The sequence below is a fragment of the Terrapene carolina genome, unplaced genomic scaffold, assembly GCF_002925995.2.
Source record: "Terrapene carolina triunguis isolate 2854851 unplaced genomic scaffold, T_m_triunguis-2.0 Scaffold34021, whole genome shotgun sequence".
NCBI classification, from domain to species: Eukaryota; Metazoa; Chordata; order Testudines; family Emydidae; genus Terrapene; species Terrapene triunguis.
Window position 1 is genome coordinate 1,872,554 of NW_020698372.1, and position 18,851 is coordinate 1,891,404.

At 44.4% G+C, this 18,851-nt stretch overlaps 1 protein-coding gene across 1 annotated transcript in view; it reads right to left on the reverse strand.

Moving 5' to 3' along the window:
• Positions 1-16,911: 16,911 nt before the first annotated feature.
• The window catches only part of LOC112117869 (exosome complex component RRP42), a 35,379-nt gene continuing 33,439 nt past the window's right edge, over positions 16,912-18,851 (reverse strand). Inside the window, exon 7 of the mRNA XM_024215969.3 lies at positions 16,912-17,110. Coding sequence (XP_024071737.1) covers positions 17,006-17,110 — 105 coding nt within the window. The 3' untranslated portion in view covers positions 16,912-17,005. The remainder of the gene's footprint in view (positions 17,111-18,851) is intronic.

The following is an 18,851-nucleotide window of genomic DNA, read 5'->3' on the forward strand; positions in this document are numbered from 1 at the left end:
CCAGCTGCAGTATAGATATACGCAGGTGATCTGTGGAGTTGCTGTCACTCTACAGCCAATTGTAGCCTAGGTCAGGCCTCCTAAGATGTCAGAAGGTTTTCTTGACCAATTAAAACTGAAACAAAAGTGCCTTTCAGCATTCGGTGTGGCTGCTTTGGGTCTTTTTGTGTCAGGTATTTCATTGTGAGCCCTTAACATTAAACAGGAGAGATGCACACACAGAGGACAGAACCTACCTGCAAAGTGGCTAGCAGACTGGAGCAATTGCAGCTGCAGAGAATGAGAAAATTAGCTGCTAATAAATATAAAGCCTATGGGTATGTCTACACTATGAAATTAGGTCGATTTTATAGAAGTTGATCTTTAGAAAGCAATTTTATACAGTTGACTGTGTATGTTCCCACTAAGCGCATTAAGTCGGCGGAGTGCGTCCTCAATACCATGGCTAGCATCGACTCATGGAGCGGTGCACTGTGGGTAGCTATCCCACAGGCCCCGCAGTCTCCGCCGCCCATTGGAATTCTGGGTTAAACTCCCAATGCCTGATGGGGCAAAAACATTGTTGCGGGTGGTTTTGGGTACATGTTGTCAGTCTCCCCTCTCTCCCTCCCTCAGTGAAAGCAATGGCAGACAATTATTTCGCACCTTTTCTCCTGGGTTACCTGTGCAGACACCATAGCACGGCTAGCATGGAGCCTGCTCAGCTCACCGCTGCTGTTGTGAGCATAGTAAACACTTTGCACGTTATCTTGCAGTATGTGCAGAGCCTGGCTAGGAGCCACCAGCATGAGGATGATTGTGAGGAGGACATGGACACAGACGTTCCTGAAAGCACGGGATGTGGCAATTGGGACATCATGGCGGCAGTGGGGCAGGTTGATACAGTGGAACACCGATTCTGGGCCCGGAAAACAAGCACAGACTGGTGGGACCGCATAGTGTTGCAGGTATGGGATGATTCCCAGTGGCTGCGAAACTTTCGCATGCGTAAGGGCACTTTCCTGGAACTTTGTGACTTGCTTTCCCCTGCCCTGAAGCACAGGAATACCAAGATGAGAGCTGCCCTGACAGTTGAGAAGCGAGTGGCGATAGCCCTGTGGAAGCTTGCAACGTCTGACTGCTACCGGTCAGTCAGGAATCAATTTGGAGTGGGCAAATCTACTGTGGCGGCTGCTGTGATCCAAGTAGCCAAGGCAATCACTAACCTTCTGCTAGCAAGGGTAGTGACTCTGGGAAATGTGCAGGGCATAGTGGATGGCTTTGCTGCAATGGGGTTCCCTAACTGTGGTGGGGCGATAGACGGAACGCATATCCCTATCTTGGCACCGGACCACCTTGCCAACCAGTACGTAAACTGCAAGGGGTACTTCTCAATGGTGCTGCAAGCATTGGTGGATCACAAGGGACGTTTCACCGACATCAACGTGGGATGGCCGGGAAAGGTGCATGATGCTCACATCTTTAGGATCTCTGGACTGTTTGAACAGCTGCAAGAAGGGACTTACTTCCCAGACCAGAAAATTACTGTTGGGGATGTTGAAGTGCCAATAGTTATCCTTGGAGACCCAACCTACCCCTTGCTCCCATGGCTCATGAAGCCATACACAGGCAGCCTGGACAGTAGTAATGAGCAGTTCAACTATAGGCTGAGCAAGTGCAGAATGGTGGTAGAATGTGCCTTTGGACATTTAAAAGCTCGCTGGCACTGTTTGCTGACTAGGTTAGACCTCAGCGCAACCAATATTCCCATTGTTATTGCTGCTTGCTGTGTGCTCCATAATATCTGTGAGAGTAAGGGGGAGATGTTTATGGCGGGGTGGGAGGTTGAGGCAAATCGCCTGGCGGTGATTTTGAGCAGCCAGACACCAGGGTGATTAGAAGAGCACAGCTAGGCATGCTGCGCATCAGAGAGGCTTTGAAAACCAGTTTCGTGACTGGCCAGGCTACCTTGTGAGAGATGTGTGTGTTTCTCCTTGTTGCAAACCCGCTCCCTTTGTTTCAATTTTAATTCGCTGTAAGCCAACCTCCCTCCCCCCTTCGATCACAGCTGGCAAAGGAAATAAAGTCACTATTGTTTTGAAACCATGCATTCCTTCTTTATTAATTAAAAAAAAAAAGAGATAACTGACAAGGTAGCCCGGGTGAGGTGGGGGAGGACGGGAGGAAGGAAGGACAAGGCCACATTGCTTATTGTAGCCACACTACAAATCAAAACTGTTTGAATGACAGCCTTCTGTTGCTTGGGCCATCCTCTGGAGTGGAGTGGCTGGGTGCACGGAGCCTCCCCACCCTGCATTCTTGGGCGTCTTGGTGAGGAGGATATGGAACTTGGGAAGGAGGGAAGGAGGTTATACTGTGGATGCAGCGGCAGTCTATGCTCTTGTTGCCTTTCCTGCAGCTCCACCAGACGCCTGAGCATGTCTGTTTGCTCCCCCATTAGCCTCAGCATCGCCTCCTGTCTCTTCTCATCGCACTCACTGTATGCTTTCCTGGCCTCTGTCACTGTATGCCTCCATGCATTTAGCTGTGCCCTATCAGTGTGGGAGGACTGCATGAGCTCGGAAAACATGTCATCGTGAGTGCGTTTTTTTCGCCTTCTAATCTGTGATAACCTCTGGGACGGAGATGATAGGGGGGAACGTAGAAACATTTGCATGTGCGGGGGGATAAAAAGGGAGAGTAGAATTTAAGAAGATACATTTCTGAGAACAAAAGGGAGACTCTTTCACGGTGAATCAAGCAATTCACAGCAGACAGCACATGTGCTTTAGGTACAAGGTCACATTTTGCCTTTTATATTGAGTGCCTGCCGATATGGTGACACATCACACACAGCTGGGCAACAGAATTCGGTTTCCAGGCAGCCATAGTAAGCCAAAGGGTATGTGGGGTTGGCTTCTTCCACCTTCATAACATGTGGGAATGTTTTCAAACTGCAGCGCCCTCCTTTCCCATAGCAAGCAATGCCAGTTGGGTTTGCCATTTAAAAGGAGGGGCTGCGGTTTTTGGGTGTATGTGCAGCACACCCCTCCCCCTACCCCATCGCGTGGCTATTCTCTGGGATGATCCCTTTTAGTCAAGCACAAACAGCCCAGCATGAACGGGGTCCTTTTACTGTTCCCTTACAAAAATTCCCCTATTTCAACCAGATGAATGATATCACTCTCCTGAGGCTAACACAGAAAGATAAAGACCGAATGTTGCTTGAATGCGACCAAAACCCAGGACCATTCGCTGCCATGCTTTGTGCTGCAATGATTCCAGACCACTTGCTACTGGCTTGGCGTGGTAAAGTGTCCTACCGTGGAGGACGAAATAAGGCAGCCTCCCCAGAAACCTTCTGCAAAGGTTTTCAGAGTACCTCCAGGAGAGCTTCATGGAGATGTCCCTGGAGGATTCCCACTCCATCCCCAGACACATTAACAGACTTTTCCAGTAGCTGTACTGGCCGCGAATGCATCCCAAGTCTTCAGGGCAAATCAAACATTAAACACTATTGCTTTTAAACCCTGTAGTGTAGTTACAAATGTGCACTCATCAGAGGTGTCTTCTTCGGCTTCAGAGTCCGGGAACCCGCCTTGGGAGGGTATTGACTCCAGGGTGATGAAAATGTCCTGGCTGCCAGGGAGAACGGATTCTCCGCTTGCATGCTGCGCATTCTCCTCCTCCTCCTCCTTCTCATCCACAAAATGTTCCTCCCTGTTGCGTGAGACACCCCCCTTGTAAGTGTCCACGGACAGTGGTGGGGTAGTGGTAGGGTCCCCCTGTAGAATGCCATGCAGCTTATCATAGAAGTGGCATGTATGGGGCTCTGACCCGGAGTGACCATTTGCCTCCTTTGTCTTTTGGTAGGCTTGCCTGACCTCCTTAACTTTCACGTGGCACTGCTGTGTGTCCTTGTTGTAGCTTCTCTCCACCATGCCCTGTGCGATTTTGGCATATATATTAGCATTTCTTCTTTTTGACTGGAGTTTGGCCTACACAGATTCTTCTCCCCATACAGCAATCAGATCCAGTGTCTCCCGTTCGGTCCATGCTGGAGCTCATTTGCAATTCTGGGGGGATTGCATGGTCACCTGTGCTGCTGAGCTCGCCACGCTGACCAAACAGGAAATGAAATTCAAAATTTCCCGGGGCTTTTCCTGTGTACCCGGCTAGTGCATCAGAGTTGAAAGTGCTGTCCAGGGCAGTCACATCGGAGCACTCTGGGATAGCTCCCAGAGGCCAATACCATCGAATTGCGTCTGCACTACCCCAAATTCAACCCAGCAAGGTTGATTTTAGCGCTATTCCCCTCGCTGGGGAGGAGTACAGCTGTCGATCTTAAGAGCCCTTTAGGTCAAAGGAATGGGGTTGGTTGTGTAGACGCATTGCTTATAAAATCGACCTAACGCGGCTAAATTTGACCTAACCTCGTAGCGTAGACCAGGGCTTAGAGGAAGGAACAGACTATCAACAGCAACATTCAAAGTGGAGGAATGTAATCTCCCAGGCAAAGCTTTGTGGAAAAGGTGAGCTTGTTTTGGTCTTGTCTCTTTAATAATGTTTCCACAGGTGCTGGCAGGAAAGGTGTAGCAGCAGGAAGGAATGTGGTCTAGAAATAGCTCTATTTACGAAGTAGCCCACAGTAAATAAAATGTTTGAGACCCTCACTCAGGCCTGTGAGCAAGAGTCTCAGCGCAGTTCTTAGCGGACAAGTGCTCAAATTGCCCAAAACCAATGTCATGATCAGCACCGGTGGTGGTTAGTCTTGTCTCTGCTGAGCCTGACTACTTACCGGGTGATTTTTCTAAGGCAGGCTTGAGGCATCTTTGTAGGGCAGCGTGGGTGGAGCTTTCGCTGGTGCTGCTAATGCTGTTCCCTTTCTGTGCACAGATGACATCTGTCTTCAAGGCTGTCAGTCTGACACCTGCCACAGGAACAAGACTTTTTCTGTATAGACTCAAAGGCTCAACTCTCCCAACGCCTTTAGACTATATGGTACCTGTCAATGTCCCAGGCAGACTTACAATGTCTTACAAGTATCACAGGGATCTGAATCATGTGAGCCCTTGTGATTATATTGTACCTCTGATGATCACAGAGCCTATTACAAAAATAGGTAATTAATGTTACCCCCATCTTATGGAAACTAAGGTACAGAAAAAGAGAGAAGGACTCTAGCTAGACTGAAAATTATAACCAGGGTATGGCTTTTGATGAGAATTTTACAAGGAACCCTACAGTTTCCTTTCAAGACTTTTTTTTTTCTGATTGCTTTAAAGCCAGCTAAAAGTGTTCATAAAGAGCTAACAGGCATTGGAAATGTATTAACATTTGTATTTGTCTTATTGTTAATTCCTTATGCTGATTCCTTAGTCCAAGCCATTTTGACTGCTGGCTGCATTTAGTGCAGAAATTAAATCAATCATGAAAGAAGCCACCTGTCCAAAATCCATCACAGCTCAATGATTCAATCAAGCTCTCAGGCAAAACCAGGACATACAGTCATCTCTATTCAGCTTTGAACAGGCCCAGGTCCCACACCAGCAGGAATTGTTTATTTGAAATGTAATTTGCTTCTGCACATTTGCAGATCTGCTGCTCTGTTCCACAGGATCAGAAATCAAACAATAGCTCTGCATTCTATAATTAACACTGAAAGTTATTCACTGAAATACAACATTCAGTGCAGGAAACTGGAGAGAACAACCGATTAACCCTTTCCATTGCCTTGGGTTGAGGCTAGAAATGCTGCACTCTGGCTCACGCTGTCCAAGAGCAGGAAGTAAAAAAATTTTGCCTTCATCTCCTGTATCTATGTCTTGACCTAACTAAGAAGTGATTAGAGAAGCAGCCAGTAGGCCATAAAGAACCACACTGCTAAACAAAACCACAATGAAATGTTTTATGAAAACCCATGTTTGTCCCTTTAACATTCTTCTGACCATTGTATGTTGCCTTGGCTTATATGTTACTACATCAGTGGCAAGAACATCCAAGACAAAGTCTAACGATGAAAAAAGCCTAGAAAATGTTCTTCTCTCTCTCTCTCTAAGAGGATGCTGTTATATCTCCATTCCACATATATTAAATTCCCAGAATGGCACTGAAACTGCTTTCCTCCCGAGGATAGTGTTGTTCATGACAATAATAAGCATATCTCTTAAAATCAGCAAATAGAACAGTTTGTTTGGTTTACACACAGGTGAATCCATACCATGGTGTGCATAGCTATGAAAATAATGTGCTTGTTTTTTGTGTACTGCAGCTTTCAGCTTTGAAGGGCTCAGCTGGTCTGCACTCATCTTATTCTTAGAGATGCTGCAGCCTGTTACAGCAGAGAGAGGTGCATGAGCTGTGCTCTCTGATGAAGCCTTAAATTTTGGTTTTGTTTTTCTTATTCTATAATAAAAGTCACTTTAGACTGAACATTTAGGGGTGCTCTCTGTGTCTAGCAAAACACTGCACATAAGGGCTAAAAAACTTCAAAAGGGCTTCATGGGCAGATTTTTAAAGGTGCTTTTGAAAATCCACTAGGTACCTATATGCAACTTTGTACTAGGGTGACCAGATATCCTGATTTTATAGGGACAGTCCCGATTTTTGGGTCTTTTTCTTATATAGACTCCTATTACTCCCCACCCCCGTCCTGATTTTTCACATTTGCTGTCTGGTCACCCTACTTTGTACAAACAAATGGAACAAAGACACTGCCTGCCTCACAGAGCTCACAATCTAGGTTTCTAACAAAACATCATAGGTTGCAATTCAATTTTAATAATATATAGACCAATGACATCTTATGGGATTAGCTGATTCTTTGGCCCAGACATAATGTCAGTGAGATCATTATGATCCACACTTTAATAGGTGAGCCCTTTCCAGAGACATAGTGCCAAGTCTGCTGGTCAAATACACGGTGACCAACAACAGAGGAGAAAGTGTAGTCTGAGATGAAAGATGGAATTAAGTGAAAAATAAAATGTCTGTGTAGAAAGTGTTCCAGGGTAGGATGAAACGAATAAAGCAATTGGGAGAGAGTGTGTGTGGGTGAGAAAGGACTCAGTAAATAGACCAGGATGCTGAATGTGGAGGGATAGCAAGATAATGACTGGAATAAGATGTATGAAAGGAGGTTAAAGAGTTCTGGTGATGGTAGACGCCAGTGATTTCATGCCCAGCCAGGTCAGGAAATGGGCAGTGAGATCAGAGGCTATTTTGAGCTTAGTCCTAGGAAATGAGCAGGTATAGAATGCCTCTGGCTGAAAAGCAGTAAGGTGAACTAGATGAGTCCAAGATTGGTAACCAGGTATGGAGTTAATTAGCACAGTTGCTGGTGCTCTGAACCAAAGCGGAAAGAACTGAATGGGTGTGGAGACGAGGGGAAGGAGAGAGAGACAGTCCTTTCAGTGCAGGGCTAAGGCACAGTGCTGGGCCAGCGTGAAGAAGCTTGCACTTCAAATCTGCTCTGTGGATAAACAGGATTTCTGTCTCACAGCACAACATTGCTGTCAAAGGAGAGAGAAGTAGCAGTAGACACTCCAAACCAGACAGTGAAGAAATAGGTTAGCGGAAAATCACGAGAATCGACCATTGTCTGAGCTAAGCTAATGCTGTTGTGTTCCATTGATTGCAATCAATGGAACTCCTGATTTATACTGCTGCAAGTAAGATCAAGCCCAAAGATAGAGGATTGGAAAATAGGGCAGCTGGCTAGATTATACAGATGTAGAACTTAAAGCAAGGGGTGGAGGGAGGAATAAATTTGAAGAAGAGTTGAACTCAGAAGTGCTACCCCAATGGGAGAAGACATCTTTAAAAGAAGTATGAATGCAACAAGGTTAAGGTAAATGGATGGTCTCTGTGAATGACGGTGGAAGATCTGAAGTTCTGGTACTTAGTCCAAAACTCTATCCCCAGTCTGAAGGATCTGCCTTGGTGCGGGGGAGCTCTGCAAGGGGAAAGGAATCCTTCTCTACAAATCCTGTAGCAAGCAGTGAAGCCATTCTGGGGCTTCTATTCCAGCTAATGGTTGGAGCAGTTTCTGTAGCCTACCTACCTCCATTCTCAAACAGGCAAAAGTCAGAAGGATCTGGGCAGAGGGGAAACCTCAGTTCCTAAACTGGACCCACCCATATACTGCCCAGAGGGATCCTACTTAGAGCTGAAATCCGCAAAGCGCAAGAGCTCTGCAGCCTCTCAATTCTCCTTGCTTCCAAAGGAGCTGAGCTGATGGAATCCCCCCCATTCCTGTGGTGAGGAAGCAAGTTTGTTCTTTCTGCATTGTCCTTCCCCTCTCTTGTACGCCGGCTCACCATGTCCTAAAGCCAACAGAAAGCTGCAGTCAGATTTTTGAGTCCAACTCTAAAACCATGGGGAAGCTTGTAGGTTTGAGGCACCACTGGAACAGTTAGCTAGGACTACAATAAAATTCTGTCTCAACATCAGCACAGCCAAGTCGTTATCTAAACAAAAATTGACACCTGAAGCAGAGAAGTGGACCACACCATCACCAACTTGCCATCTTAGTATGAGGTTCTCAATACTTGTGAGTCTCTGCTTAAAGCCCCAGCTGTTGGACTCAAAAGATGGCAGAAGAAGCCCAACTTTCAGTTAAAAATAAAAGTAAGTTTCCAGCCCTTGTGATTACAAGGTAAATCTTGAAAATGTGACCAAGTTCCCCCCTGATAGGCTCAGAAACCAGAAGGAAAACAAACTTAAAACCCCCTCCCAAAAATGTAGTTAAAAAAGCTCACAATTTTGGAGCTAAAGGGGGATGAATCCCAATTTAGTTTTGAACTGTTGGGCTTGGCAATGCTGGGACTATCAAACAAAACATTCTCCAAAATTTAGAGATAGACACTTTATTTTAACAGGGTCTGATGTTCATGGGATGTACCTTACACCCACGCAGAACTAGCCTGATGAAAGAACAGTCACTACCTTTTGATCAAATAGAGACCCAGCAAAAGGGGTCTCTATTTGGCATCAGCAAAAAGCTAAGGTTTTTTGTTTTGTTTTCAAGCTGTGGCATTTGAAGCTTTTCTAATAAAACTTGTTGTGCCTCAGGCAAGAACATCAAAACCTAGATAGAATCAATTTATTTGCACAAATGCAAATATGACATGAAATCTTCTGGATGTCCATATGGTCCATCTCTTCTCTTTTTGAAGCAGGATGATGGGAGCTGTCAATTAGAGGTGTGCATAGAGCTCAGAAGATAACCCTGTACTTATTAAAATGTTCCAGTGGATGGAACTGTGGTTGAAAAATGTCATTTGGGAATTATTAACAGCCGGATAGTTGAGCGTTGGCATCTTTTTGCAAGGACAGCAAGGATTTCCTTGTTACTCAATATCCAGAAGCACTGTTGACTAACAAAAATAGACAGAGCCTAAATTTCCAAAGGTTCAGATCTGGGTACCTACATGAAAGTGGTCTCCCTATCAAATCCCCTTGAAATCAATAGGATCTGCCGATATGGGTATTTCTGAAAACCTGTTACCTAAATATGGATTCAGGAACCTAACTTTAGACTCTGCAGCCTGAAAATGGTCACCATTTTACCAGCCCTGGAACATTAATTCCTATTTTTTTAAATGGGATCAATTAGCTAATTACCTCATTCTCTGAGGTAACCAAATGAGCCCCTTACTGTGGGTGTGGTGCCCCTAAGAGGGAAAGTGTGTGGTGTGATTTAATAGGTGCAGTAGGACTCAGTGACATCTTAAGAAAATTGCAGCCTAGGCTCCAGATTTCCTTTGACATTAGGACCACACTAATCAGCATTGTTGCTTCAGTGAATAAGGGACTTTGCTAGTGGGTCTGGACCAGCCCTTCAGTGTTTCCAATTCTGCCTTGAAGATAAGTGCCAGTCAGTAGTTAGACAATTGTGGTCTGTCACTGAGGGATTTGAACTCGATCTAGCTTAACTCCCATGTTGTTTAGCATAGGTGACAGGCCTCCTGGTGACTTGACTTTAGTTTAACGAGAGTTGTGGGTGCACTGTGTCTTTCATTAGGCCATAAAGACCTAGACCCATGTCTAGTTCCTCCATTTGGCTTCAGTTACCCAAGTGGTGATTCTCTGCAGAATACAGATTTAATCCTGATTTTGTTTTCAGAGACAGGTAGCGCTACCAGCATAGCTACTAGCTAGCAATAAGAAATGTGTGCATGCACTAGGTGATCTAGTGTCCCCGTCTGCAGGCTACCTGCGACAGGATTCCCGGGATGCAGCTTGGGACTGTGGGACCACTGTAGCCCCTTAACTGTCTCCAACCTGGGCTGTCTCTCACAATGCCTTGCTAGTGACAAGCAGCAAACCCCTCCAGGTGCCGTTATCACTCAGCACAACTGCATGTGGAGCCCCACACCCAGTGAATTGCATGAATGCTCCCAGAGCCACTCATGAATCACACAGGGAAAGGCACCAACCAAATCCCCCCAGCTCCCAGCACTACCTCAGGAATATACCATCTTGCACTGCTCATCTTGAGCAGTGCAAATTTATGAATTGGTTCACCACTTCATCAATGGAAAGTGGATATACAGCAGCCTTTGCAAACCTGAGCAGATTTGCCCCATGCTTCATACGAACTCACAGGTAAAGATAAACAGTTAAACAAATTTGTTGACTACAAAAATAGATTTTAAGTGATAGGCAAAAAGTCAGAGTTAGTTACCAAAATAAAATAAAATATAAACATGTATTCTAAACTCTCAACCCTATTAGCCCAGGCATCATCTAGATTATGCAGTTTTTCTCACCCCACTGGATATTGCAGTTCATAGTACACAAATTTCACCCTTGAAACCTGGGCCAGTCTCCTCTGTTGGAGTCTTCAGTCTTCTCAGTGTCCTTGTTGCTTGCAGCGTAGATGGCCAAGCATGTGGCCACTGTGTCTGTTTTATACCCTCAGTCCCATGCGCTTGGGGAACATTGCTGAGTCGCCAGGTAAGGTTGAGCAATTCCCCTAGGCCGTGGCTACACTCAAAACTTCAAAGCGCTGCCACGGGAGCGCTCCTGCGGCAGCGCTTTGAAGTGCGAGTGTGGTCGTGCGCCAGCACTGGGAGAGAGCTCTCCCTGCGCTGCAGGTACTCCACCTCCACGAGGGGATTAATTTACAGCTGGGGCACTGTTTACCCTGGCACTTTACAGCACTGTAACTTGCTGCGCTCAGGGGGGTGTTTTTTCACACCCCTGAGCAAGAAAGTTGCAGTGCTGTAAAGCGCCAGTGTAGCCAAGCCCCTAGTGTGGCCTCATGCAAGTGAGTCATTGCATTGTAGCTCCCTTGCTGGACAATGACTGTTGATAGGTTGTTTGACACCCCACCCGGGCATTGGTTACTTTCCTTGCTGTTGTCTCTGGGGAGCTAATATCTTGCTGATTCCCCAACTTACAGCATGTTTTAGTGACAACCATACAACACAATTCTCATAACTTCACATGCATTAATGATACACATATATGGATAGAAAAAGGATTTTCAGCAGATCATAATCTTTCCCCGATACCTCACATGGCCTGCTTTATATGCAAGATCAGAATTATATATAAATGAGGAATATGGGGGTTATAGGGTGCTTCCCCAAGGCATAGCAAGTCACAGTACCCATGGTCTCCAAGGGTAGGAGTCTCATTATCCACAGCTCTGATTGTTTAACAGTAGGTCCAGATGGATCATCAATGTTAATAAAAGGACAGATGGGAAAACAAATTTTCCTGTCCCTATAGGCTATATTTCTCCATAAGGGTTACAAAAAATGTATACTATGGCATATCTATATCCATGATTTAATATGCAGTCTGCCTAGCTATTTGAGGATTTACATGGAGTAACACCTACCTATCTATGGATTTTTCTGGCGCCGTTATTCTGAAGTTAGTATCACAGAAACCCTGATGGTGTTTAACCACATGCCTAACTTCAAGCACATGGAATGCCATTGATTTCAATGGGACTATCTGTAGGCTTAAAGTTAGGCACGTGAATAAGCACCGTGCTGAATCAGGGTCAAAGTTCTTGGTGTTCCAGTTCCTGAGCTCCCACCACAGTTTTCTCTCCTAGAGTTCTTAACTATGTGGTACTTTAAGTGGTGTCAGGTAGTGGGTGAGGACAGCATCTGGTTAAAAGAACTGGTGAAGTAGTCTATTAAGGCCCAGATCCTCAAAGGTATTTAGGCATCTAACACATCTGAAGAAGTGAGGTTCTTACCCATGAAAGCTTATGCTCCCAATACTTCTGTTAGTCTTAAAGGTGCCACAGGACCCTCTGTTGCTTTTTACTTTATATCTGTGTATGCACAGACATAGAAGCTTGGAAATATCAAACCAATCCCTGTTCCACCAAGCCAAAACAAAAAACACCTTCCACAGCATTATTGACCTACATTAGGCCCCTCTTCTCTGCTTCAAAGGGATGGCCCAATGGCCTGAAAATCCACACACGAGGGGTGTGATTTCTAAAGCACACCAACATGCTGGATGCTAACCGGCACATGTAGGGCTTGTTGGCATGCACTAAAAGTCCCTACTGCAAATAGCACTATGTTAATGAGCACTAGGGAATTTTTAGTGTGCACCAGCAGGGTCCACACTGGCCAGCTGGTGTCCAGCACATAGACATGCTTTAGAAAGGATACCTCTCTAGTGTGCAGTAGTATTAGGGTTGCCAACGCTCCAGGATTGGCCTGGAATTAAAGATTAATTTTTTATTATGTCATGTGATGAAACCTCCAGGATTACATCCAAACAAACCTGGCAACCCTAAGTGGTATGCTGTGTAGACAAGCCCCAGCACTGTGCTTGGAGATGGACACTAGGTTGGAATACACAGCAGCAGAAAAATAAGGGTAAGCTATTTACGAGGGGAGAGATCGTTTTGTTTTTATTTTACTCATTTATTTTTGTCCCAACCTATCAGGTGCTGTTAGAATCCTCCGTTCTAATATGCAGCGTATGGACCATCTATACTTTGAGCACAGGCAATTAAAACTTTCTGGGACAAACACTAAACTCGCCTGCTCCACAGATGTTTCCTTTTAGTTCTACTGGATTCCTGTCAATGAAAACGTGGCAATATCTGCACAGCAACACATGGAACTTTCCATCAACCCAAATGGCAACAGGAGTTTGTATGAAGAAAATGAGTGCTAGTTGGGTTAGGGCGGTGTTTTGTTTTTGTTGTTAAATACATACCTCAAAAACAGAAGTTGGTAGGAGAGCCAAATCTCTGCAGGGTGTGTGAGAACAGCAGAGCCATAAAGATCTGCTGGAAGAAGTTGCATCCATTGCAGTGACAGGCTAAATTTGTCCTCCTGACTCTCCCCTGTAAGTAAGAGATTTGATGGTCCACTTGGGAATATGACTTCGCATCAGCAAATCTCCAAGGGCAGCAAGGACAACTGACAGCTGTTTGTAATGCTTTTAGCTATAGTCACTTCTACCCCTTATTTTTGTAGATAAGGATGTGTCGCTGATGCACTGCCTCAAATGAATGTGAATTAACAATTCTTCTGTGTGGGGTGTGATTGGATCAGTGCCTTATTCACAAAAGCAAATCCTTTATCATAGCAGCACCTCAAAATACTATGTTGGCCTTTATTTTTAATACAATTTCAAACTTGGGCACCAACATTTGGGAGGGTGTGGGATTTTTTGTTGTTTGTTTGTTTGTTTAAAAAGGTACCTGAATAAGTGGCCTGATGGTCAAAAGTGCTGAGTTCCTGTCATTCCCATTGAAGTAAACATGGACTTAGGTATCTAACTTTTAGCCAAAATTTTTCCATGGGTGGATGCCTAAACTTTCTATTGCTAAGATTCTGAACAGTACCCTCTATGGAAACTTTATTCTCTTCACCAGTGCATACTGCTCGAAGATGCAAGGAACTGACAACTGTGGATCCTTGTACACAAGTGACCTGCTGCATTGATCCATTAGTGCCTGTAAAGCATGTTGAGATGCTATATAACTGCAGACTATCACCACCAGATTACAAAATTCACTCTGAAAATACCTGTGGGCAACTTTCGGTACCTCACTATTAATCGATAGCATAATGGGCCAGTTAGACCAATTGCTACTGTCATGCTGGTGGCTCCATGGCTTGAAAGGTTTGCAGCTAGATTAGATGCTTGGTGTCATGTGTATAGCATGTGTTTTTTGTTTTTGAAACCTATTATGAAATACAAACATGAGCTAATTGGTTTCCCCCCCGCCACACTCATCCTACCATGCAGCTTGCAGGCTAAGGAATACACTATAGCTCAGGGGTGGCCAACCTGAGCCTGAGAAGGAGCCAGAATTTAGCAATGTACATTTCCAAAGAGACACAGTAATACGTCAGCAGCCCCCCTCCACTCCCAGCGCCTCCCACCCTTCCCAGCCCTGCCAATCAGCGGCTTCCTCTCCCTCCCCGCACCTCCCGATCAGCTGTTTTGTGGTGTGCAGGAGGCTCTGAGGGGGAGGAGCGAGGGCACAGCAGGCTCAGGGGAGGGGGCAGGAAGGGGTGGAGTTCGGGGCAGGGCCTGTGGCAGAGCCAGAGGTTGAGCAGTGAGCATCCCCTGGACCACTGGAAAGTTGGCACCTGTAGCTCCAGCCCTGGAGTCGGTGCCTATACAAGGAGCCGCATATTAACTTCTGAAGAGCCGCATGTGGCTCCGGAGCCACAGGTTGCCCACCCCTGCTATAGCTGCTAGTCACCTCAAATAAATCTTTGCACAAAATAAACCTGCAACTGAATTGTTCTATGTCAACGACTTCATTAATCATGTGTCATAATTTTGTAGTACAAGGCAGAGCAATGAGATAAAACATTGTTCTTGTGTTGTCAGAAGTCACTTTTCTTATCATAATCTTCTGCTATCAGGTACTGAAAGCCTGAATGTTATACTGAACCTGTGTTCTTCAGCCCATTGGGTGGCCTCAATTTTTACCTTCCCAGAACTTCTCTTACAGTGGACTAAAGAGGCTACATGGGTGATAGGGCTGCATTTATATTTATTTTAAGATGAACTCTTATCCAACCAGGGGGGGGGGGGAAGAGGGGGGAAAAAACAGATGTCCTGTAAAGGATTCATGGAGATTTGAAAGTACATTTTTTCTAATAATTTAGATAACATGGATATGATTTCTAATTTAACCCAAAACACGGTGGTCTGCAAAAGAAGCTACAGCCCACCCCCACTAAAAGAAACCTCTATTTCAGGTCTTAATTCTGAGTTGTGAGATGTCAAACTAAAAATGTTAGGAAGCTTAAATAATGGAAACTGGAAAAAAAAAAAAACTTGGATTACATGCCCCAAAGCATGTTAATTGCTTTCTGGAGGACAGCAGTGGCTTTGCCTCAATGTTTATGCAAAAGGATCATTCCAAACATCTGTATGCTTTTGGCTGAAAAAATCAGCTTCTTCAAACTATTTATTTAAACTTCTCCCTCCAGCCTTCTCTTCCTCCTCTCTGTTGAATGCAGCACATCTCATTCTTTTAGCTATGTCTGCCAACAGAAGCTGCACATACATTGTCCAAACTACTGTGACTTAAAGGGTTATGTTGTACTATACAATTTTATCCTGCATCTACTCTCCTATATGCATCTGAGTTTTGAGAACTTCAGCTAAGGAGTGAAATAAAACTTATTAACTGATGTCTTAACTTCCTGCAAAACCTACTTTGGAGCAGATTCTGCTTTATGAGATCATCATGTAGGGGCAAGGAATGTTAGATGTCAAGTGAAGAGTAAAATGCAAAGTTTTCACACTATACAAAGTTATTCAAGATAAGCAGACTGCAACAAGTTAAAGTGATCTCACAAAACTGGGTGAGAATGGGCAACAAAATGGCAGATGAAATTGAACATTATGTGATAAGTAATGCACACTGGAAAAAAAATAAGCCCAGCTATACATATACAGTGAGGGGTTCTAAATTAGCTTTTACCATCCAAAAACAATCTTGGCCTCATGTTCAATAGTTCTCTGAAATCTTCTGCTCAAGGTGCAGCAGCAGTCAAAAAGGTTAACACTATGTTAGGAACAGGATAGAAAAATATCTTGTCACTATATAAATCCATGGTGCACCCACACCTTGAATATTGTGTGCAGCTCTGGTTAACTCATCTCAACAAGATACCTGTATAGTGGAACTGGAAAAGGTTCACAGAAGGGAAACAACAATGATCACGGGTCTGGAAGTAGTTCCATACAAGGAGAGACTAGCATTGCTTCTTCAGGAGTTATACCGTTGCATCAACTGTACAGAGGTAACAACTGATGGGTCCCAGAAAAAGTTAATGCTGCCTGGTGCAGTGTTAACTCAGACTGGAGGTCTGACCAGCTATTCAGAGGAGAGCAGCAGTTAAACTCCCACTTCTCACCTCAATTTCATATTTGGAGCTTTTGATGGGGGTGCAGAAAGGAGAAAAGCTAGTCACAGCTGGAAGCTAAATTTGACACTTCTCTTCTGTTCACTTTAGAAGAGGGGGAAGCTAAAGGTTAAACTAACTTTGGTCTTAAATGCAAATTAGGAATTTACTTTTCAGCTATTGTTCATAAGCACAGAGCTAGATGTCCAGTTCAAACTAACTGATGAAATCAAATGTTCTTTGATTAGATAATCCCCTATTACTTCAATTTGTTTTATCTGCATAGTGAATAAAGCAACTTCTACAGCCAAATGCAGACTTCCAGTGTGCAACTGCTCTTGTGTTTTGTAGCGATGGAAAACATTTTTTTGCCACACAAACTAATTTAGAAGTGTCATGCAACGTAGCTGTATTGATTGTTAGATTGGTGCAATTACTGGGTACAGAGCAGAAGGCAGTATGAAGCATTTCAAATTAATTTATTTTCATTTAAGACTTAGTTAAGTTTCCTTCTGCTTTGCTAACTGCATTTAAAAAGTATTTTAAACATGGTTAGGACACAATATTAAAACCAAAAATATCCTTTATTTCACATACAAACTGCAAGATCATGCTTTGAAAAATAACTTGAAAATGTACATCTGTATTGATAAAACAACTCATCCTAGGAATCCAACCTTCTGTCGTGTTGTCCCCAGACTCTCTTCTTTGTCTAAGATCTTCTGTAGGGAAGTGTGCAACATTTTGCCTACCCGTTTTCCTGTCTGTAATGCAAAGAAGGCAAGACAAAGCTGAGGCATCCTACTAACAGGAAGTGAATTTATGTGGAACACTTCCCCTTCGGTCAACTATTTTTTCCCTTAATGATTAATATACACCAGCTGTTGTAAATGGCATATTTGAACTAAGACAAACTGCATGTGGGGGACTCTTAACTTGATCAAAAGTTTTGGAAAGAACCCCTCCAAAGCAAAATTGTTCAAACCAGGGGCAAGTGCTCCAATTCATCAAAACCTCAGTGGGCCAGATTCCCTAGTATGAGCTTGCCCCTCTGTGCCAGGCAGGAGCCTCAGAGAACTCTCCAATGGCATAAACACAGTAGAAGCAACTCCTGCACCAGCTTCCTCCCCATGTCTCTAGTATAGGGACATGCTGAAAGAGAAAACACATCGGAGGAGAGCCTGCACTGACCCTCTACTGGCAAACATCTCTTCGGTATCTTACGGCAGTGGTGTAGATCAAAACTTCCCCTAGGTCTGGCTGGCATAGGATCATGGAACCATAAGATTCCCTGAGCAGAGAGGAACCTCGCTCACTGTCCTTAAAAGGTCAATGGGCAGCTCAAGCTGTGGGTATTGAATAGAAACTATGGCCAAGTTGTCTGAAGGAAGCTGCTCCTCAATTTTATAACTAGAGACCCATAAAACGACCTACCATTTAATTGGGGGCAAGTCCAAGCTCTACATGGAGGCATGAAACCATAAAATGAAGCAGATGCTCGATCAAGGAGCCAGGCAATTGAGAAGGATACTACAACTTCCCCAGACCCTCCTCATGCAGTACTGTTCTGTAGCCTCAAGAAGAGCATTTGGGACAAGCTTGGGAGAGATGGGGTGGTATAGGACTATGTGGATCCACTGACCAAAACTCCACATGTAGGGAAGGTGCAGAAGTTGTTACAATCAATGGACTGGGGTAACTTTGCAGCCCCAGGGGGTATCATGAAATATTCTGCTCCACTCCCACACCAGATATCTAGCCCAGCTATCTCCAACACAAGACTCGTTTACCCTTGCTTGGTGCATGGGTCCTGTATTTTGCCCACTGGCATCTCAGTTATTTCTGCCTGACTCCCTTATGATAAGTTTAATCCAGTAAGAGGTGTAGCTATGGCACCTTTCCAAAGCTGAACCATTACGCTGCTTTCCTAAAAGCGATGTGCTGGCTGGAATGTCTGTTCACCCCAAGGCTGATAATGCTGAACATTTTCTGGGCTGGAATCAATCCACTGGAGGATATAAAAGTGTCAAGCAAGAGTTATGAAACTGTTCCATTTCACAGACCCTGTGCTTTTGGCTTTGTTTGTTCCATCTGTTCCCCAAACAGGCTGCTGTGTTGGGAACAAGACCAGTCAGACCCCCAGCCAAAGAAAGAATTCTTTACTTCCCCCGAAAGCCTTTTCTTGTTTATTTCAGTGAATAACATCACCACTTAAGGAGGAGAGATTTCTTTAAAATAGGTAAGGGGCAACATAACATACTGGGCTATTGAGTTAAGTTTTAACTCTTAGGTTGTCACAGGAGTCAATACTTGTTTGTACAGTACCATTTAGGAGCTTTTGTAAATTTAGCCCTAAGTAAGTAAGGTGCCTAATTGCCTTTTTTCAATGGGAGTCAGGTGCTTCACCTGCTTATGTGTTTTTGAAAATCCCATTAGGCTCCTATCTCCATCATTAGGTGCTAAGTACCTTTGAAATATCTGACCCTTGGTGCATACACTTTTAAA